This window comes from Lycium barbarum, chromosome 2 (assembly GCF_019175385.1).
Source record: "Lycium barbarum isolate Lr01 chromosome 2, ASM1917538v2, whole genome shotgun sequence".
NCBI classification, from domain to species: domain Eukaryota; kingdom Viridiplantae; phylum Streptophyta; class Magnoliopsida; order Solanales; family Solanaceae; genus Lycium; species Lycium barbarum.
The window spans coordinates 1,731,042-1,737,217 of record NC_083338.1 but is presented as its reverse complement, the minus strand read 5'-3'; the positions used below and the strand labels follow the sequence as shown (position 1 = coordinate 1,737,217).

Below are 6,176 nucleotides of genomic sequence, written 5' to 3'. Positions count from 1 at the left end.
AAATTCTGCCTGAAAGGTAAAGTTTAAAGACCACCATTTTGAGGGATAAAAATTAAAGACCACCCCCAGCGTAGGGTAATCCTGCAAATTGCCCAAATAATAGCGAGAAGAGTCTTTATGAAGTTTCATATGAATGAAGTTCAAACACATATTACTGAAGTTAAGACAATTTTATTTGAACTTTAGCTATATAAAACTTTAGACACGACATATCTAAAATTGTTTTGAGGTGACTGACGTACAAAATTTTAAAAACTGGATAAATTAACAATCTCCAAATAAGATAACCCATGAAATTTGTACTTCAGTACATTTTTTTTTTTGTGCGGATTGTCCTTCTTTTTGGGTGGTCTTCAATTTTTGTCCCTTAAATCGCCAGTCTTTAATTTTTGTCAATCGCTTAAAAAGGTGGTCGAAAATATCCCGAGGTTCTGAGTTTGAACCCCCGCTCAGTAAAAAAAAAAATTCTCAAGACAAGGCTTTGCAAAAAATCTGCCGTTTCTGGCAGACTTTTAGTTATCCCTTAAGGCAAAGTCTGCCGAATAAGACAGACTTTTTGCAAAGTCTTGCCTTGCAATTGTTTTTATTTATTTTCATGAATAAGCCGGGATTCTAACCCAAAACCTTCAGATATTTTAGGTGAATGACAAAAATCAAAGACCAGCAATTTGAGGGACAAAATTTAAAGACCATCCCGAACAAGGACAATAGTGCAAATTGTCGTCAATATGAAGAGTTGGGCTGAGCTATTAAATTATCCAGCCCATTGAGGCTGGACTGGACCGATCCATTTTGGTGGCTCTAGACTGTCAGTCTGTCACTCTCCCTAGTCACTGCTCTTGCCCTCCGTCCCAAAAGACCATCTTAAGGGCTCGTTTGGACATGGTTTGAAATCATATTTCGACATGCAATTTGAATATTTTAAGGAGTATTTTCTCTTATAGATATAAAAACTCGACAAGTTGTGAAAACTATCAAAACATTCTCAATTCTTATACAATCTTACCAAATGAGCAAGCCATAGTTCATAACAAAATTAATACGTTAATTCATAACAACCGGGTCAAAATTAATACTAGAAGACCTTTCTAAAAATACAACATTAATTGATCAAATTTTAGTTCAATAAATAAAATTAAACTATAGGTTTTTTTACAAAATTAAAAGGTTGGTAGACATAAATAAAATTTGATGGAAGTTATTGAGATTGGTAAATGATTGATGGGGTAATTGTTAAAAATATCTACCAACTTATGGGTCTTTTTTTGTACAAAATATAAATTTATGGGTTAAATTTTATATTTAAAAAAATTGAAACCATCGTTTCAAACGCATGTCCAAACGCTGGTTTCAAATCATGGCATGGCCAAACATTTTTTTGCACGGACTACCCTTCTTTTGGGTGGTCTTTAAATTTTGCCCCTCATATTTGTGTTCTTTAAGTTTTGCCCTTCGCTTGGATACCTGAGGTTCTGGGTTCGAACCCCCGCTCAGGCATAAAATAAAAAAATAATTTCGCAAGGCAGGGCTAGGGGAGTGTATGCCGGATCCGGCATACAATCCTTAAAGAAAAACTCAAGTTATACCGGAGGGGGCAGACTTTGCCTCGAGACATATATATATATATATATATATATATATATATATATATATTTTTTTTTTTTTTTTTTACTTTTCAAGACAAACTTTTAATTATGCCTTAAGGAAAAGTTCTGCCTTATGGGGCATACTTTTAGTTATGCCCCATAAAATATAACTAAAAGTATGCCCCATAAGGCTGAACTTTTGGTTATGCCTTAATTAAAAGTTTGACCCATAAGACATAGTTCCTTAAGGAAAAGTTTTGCCCCATAAGGCATAACTAAACTACGCCTTGAGAAAAAGTTATGCCCCCTTCAGCATAACTTTAGTTTTTCCTTAAGGACTTTATGTCGGATCCGGTATACACTCCCTCCAGCCCTGCCTTGCGAAATTATTTTTTTATTTTATTCCTGAGCGGGGGTTCGAACCCAGAACCTCAGGTATCCAAGCTGAGGGCAAAACTTAAAGACCACAAATATGAAGGACAAAATTTAAAGACCACAAATATGAAGGACAAAATTTAAAGACCACCCCAAAAGAAGGGCAATTCTGTGAATTGCCCATGGCCAAACGCCTACTTAGAACCCATTTGGCTTAGTTTATAAGTTGCTAAGTTTTTTTTGAGTGTTTCAGCTTACCAGCTGCCTTTTTTAAGCTAAGCCAAACGGACCCTTAATTTAATTTGGTATGAAATTTAAAAATAAAAAGAAACTTTTAAAATGTGAAGTTCAAAAACAAACTTTAAATATTCATGTGTTTATAAATCATTTTATAAAATTAAATTATTTTTAAATATGCAAACATACTCATCTTTTCTTAAGATATCCTTTTTTTTTCTTTCAAAATATGACAAAACCAGACATCAGGTTAGTTGTCTTCACAAGAATAGTCCAACAAATCTCACCCAACTCTCTCTTTGTCTGTAAATTCTTGAAACTCTCTAAAACCCTATTCACAGCCAAAAAAAACTCCGCCGGAAACCACCATGAACTCCACTTTAACTATGGGTTCATCATCACTCTTCCAATCCATTAACAACTCCCTTCCTTCCATTTTCCCAATCCCAAAAACTGTTACTAAAACCTACAACAAAAAATATGTCCTCAAAGCTTCATCTTCCAAGAACAATGCTAATTCAACTTCAAATCCATTAATTTCAACTCTCAAATCCGCAAGTATTGGTGTTGTTTTCGCCGCCGTAGCCTTACGTAAATTCCCTGTAAATCCATTAGCTAGAGCTGAAACTCCACCAGCTGTAATAGAAGAACAACAAGAGGGAGAAGGAGAATCTCCATTAACTCAGTTTTTAGAATCCAATTCTGAAGGTATCCAAACCCTCAAAAACCTCCTTCAGGTAAATATATTTGTCTGGTTTTGACTTGATACGAAGTTTAAGGAAGTAAAGAAGACTTTTGAATTTTGTGGTCTTAAACTAAAGATACGTAGAATGTACTAAAATGTCCTTTACTCTTGTGGTCTTTAAACATGTTATTTGGAAAGTTGGAATTAAAGAATTGCTAAAAAAGGTTGTTTGAATCTTGTGGTCTTAAGTAAAACCTACTCCCTCAGGGGTTGGCCTGGTGGCAATTGGCTTGAACCTTGGGGTGCTCCCTTTCAAGGTCTCAAGTTCGAAACTCACTGGGTGCAAACAATTTCTGAGGGCCATCGGACTGGGTGAAACCCTGAATTACCCATGATGCACTTGCGGGAAACTCCTTGCCGAGGGCCTGTGCACCCCAGGGATTAGTCGGGCTCAAAGAGCCTCGGACACCCGGTGCTTAATCAAAAAAAAGTAAAACCTACTCCCTTTGTCCATTTTAAGTGTCTAAGTTTGACTAGGCTCTAAGGTCCCGTTTGGCCAGAAGAATTATTCACTTTTTTCTGGAATTTTTTTTCACTTATTTCTGGAATTAGCTTTTGGCCTCCGGAATTTGAAAAATAAGTTTTTTCACTTTTTTCACAACCAAAATAACTATATTTCAACAAAAAAATACAATTTCAAAAATTATGGCCAAACACAACTCTAACTCGAACTTCCAAAATTCCAAAAAAAAGTGAAAAAAAAATTGGTTTCTATGGCCAAACACCTACTAAGTTTAAGAAATAAAGAGAGATTGTTGAATTTTGTGTTCGTAAATTAAAGATGTGTATAATGTACTAAAATGTCTTTTGAATCTTGTGGTTATAAAATTGTCATGTAGGATATTTGAAGTGCCAACTTACTAAATACTAGAAAGAATACTATAAAGAGAGACTCTTTTTGGGACAGATAAAAAGGAAAGTAAGACACTTAAATTGAGACGGAGGGAGTAGAATGTACCAAAATGTCCTTTAAGTTTGTGGTCTTAACATTGCTATGTGGAAAGTTGTAACTAAAGAGTTGCCAAAAAAAGAAAACAGACATTATTTTTAAAACATACTAAAAAGAAAAAGTAAGACAAACAAATTGAAATAGATGGAGTATAAAATGAAATAGGAAAAATTATGCTCTATGTCTATTTTTGAAAATATTTACGCCACGTAGCCCATACTTTTGACTTTGTTATCTGATTTAGCTCCTAGTTGTGTATAAACACCTTATACGCTTTATACAGGGTTGATACATTATGTATAATGCTTCCCCAGGTATAATGCTCTGTAATAATGTATATTGGCTGCATGACGTAATAATTTTCAAAAGCTTTATCTTTTTGAAAATTTCCCAATAAAATATTGAGCTATTTTTTGATTGCTTAAACGGGTAATTGGTGGGTTTAAGTCGTTATATCACGTAAGTTTTCCTTCATTTAATAACACTATTTATGTCCCTAATAACAAATTATGGTGATATTATTGAGTTTTCAAAACACACTGCTAAAACCTAAAAAAAACTTGTACAGGAAAAACTGGAAGCAGGGGAAGACGAAGAGAGCTTGAAAATACTGACGAAGTTGTCGTCTGCTCAACCGGAGAATACCGAATGGAAATTCTTAACGGCGAGGCTGTTGAACGAAATGGGGAAGGTTCTAGAAGCAAGGGAAGTTTTCGAAGAGATATTATCGATAACGCCCCTTTCGTTCGAGGCATTGTTCGAGAATGCATTGTTGATGGACAGGTGTGGAGAAGGGGTTAAGGTGCTTCAGAGATTAGAGGAGGCATTGAGGATAGCTGAGGAAGAGAATAAAGTGAAGGAGGGTAGGGATGTTAGGTTTATAATGGCACAGGTACTATTTTTATAGATAGCACTATTTATGCCCCAACAACATACCAGTGAATCCCACAGCATGAGGTCTGGGGAGGGTAGAGTGTACGCAGACCTTACCCCCACCTTAGGTAGGGAGGCTGTTTCCGGAAGACCCTCGGCAGCACTATTTATGCCCCTAATAACATTATTGTATTTTCAAAATATAGCAGCAGTTTTTTTCCGATACATATCATACATACCTACGCTAGCGGGATAATCATGCATATACACTAGCCGTTGTACATACATACACTGACCTTCATCCATATATACAGTCAGACCTATCTATATCAGTTATTCTCTATAACAACATTGCACTATTACAATCATGCTTTTGTGGAACCGATCTTTCACATATGTTATATTATATTTATATGTTCTCTATAACAACATTTCACTATAGTAGCCAAAAAAATATTGGAGCAAATGATGCTGAGGTTTGACTGTATATCCATGCATATACACAATAAATATCCGCTATAAAATGAAAAGCTAGCTATTTTTTTATAATAATTGAAAAGTATTGCATTTAAAAGTATTGCTAAAATGTATAATTAGTGGCTTAAATCGTTATATCACATACACAAAAAAAAAAAAAAAAAAATCTTCGAAAATTGTTATATCACATATTTTGCTCAAACAATGTATTTGTGTTAAGAGGTTCATCAAGTATCTGCAATTATTAAATTTAGAACCCATTTATTACCACTTTGAAGTTGTCATTTAGTTTATATCTTGGCTCCGCCTCTGCAGGTACAGTTCTTGCAGAAGAATGTTGAGGAAGCATTGAGGAGTTATGATGAGCTTGAGAAGGAGGACCCTAAAGATTTCAGGCCATATTTCTGTAAAGGAATGATTTACAGTTTGCTTGACAGGAATAAAGAGGCTAGAGAGCAATTCGCGAAGTACCGCGAGCTTTCCCCGAAGAAATTTGAGGTGGAAGGTTATCTGAGGACGGCTTTGTCTCGAATGAAGCTCTTTGGAACTGACGAAAAAGAGAGTTGAATTCGATGAAATGGAGTTCATGGTGGTTCAGTTTCCGAGTTTTAAGCAGCAAATCAATTTTTCGAGGAAGGTGGAAAGCTATAACATTGGTATACATTTACTTATTATTGGATTGTGTCGAATATAAGATGAAGATAGATTAGACAATGAAATAAAAGAATAATTGCTAGAGTCTAGTTACAGTCTAGACGGATTCGTGTATGAATCTCGAATCAGCAGGTGATTACTGCTTAGGTTCTTGACTTGCAGTCAATATAGATTACTAGCCCTTTCATTTCATGTTATATTGATCAGCTAGCTGAAATTTATATCTGTATCCTGGGGCGAGGTTTCTTTTTATCCTTATGGAAAAGCAAGTTCAGCTTTA

The 6,176-nt window shown here is 35.1% G+C and overlaps 1 protein-coding gene across 1 annotated transcript; it reads left to right on the top strand.

Moving 5' to 3' along the window:
- The first annotated feature begins 2,453 nt into the window (after positions 1–2,453).
- LOC132625809 (protein SLOW GREEN 1, chloroplastic) lies at positions 2,454–6,176 on the top strand. Its single transcript, XM_060340388.1, has 3 exons — positions 2,454–2,935; positions 4,461–4,784; positions 5,558–6,176. The coding sequence occupies exons 1-3, from the start codon at positions 2,567–2,569 to the stop codon at positions 5,807–5,809; spliced, it is 945 nt and encodes a 314-aa protein (XP_060196371.1). The 5' UTR covers positions 2,454–2,566; the 3' UTR covers positions 5,810–6,176.

Bases quoted from the DNA above. Each gene is read 5' to 3' on its own strand.
- LOC132625809 (XM_060340388.1), top strand. From the start codon at position 2,567: ATGAACTCCACTTTAACTATGGGTTCATCATCACTCTTCCAATCCATT. The intron at 2,936-4,460 runs GTAAATATATTT...AAACTTGTACAG, and splicing joins CCCTCAAAAACCTCCTTCAG to GAAAAACTGGAAGCAGGGGA. The intron at 4,785-5,557 runs GTACTATTTTTA...CCGCCTCTGCAG, and splicing joins TTAGGTTTATAATGGCACAG to GTACAGTTCTTGCAGAAGAA.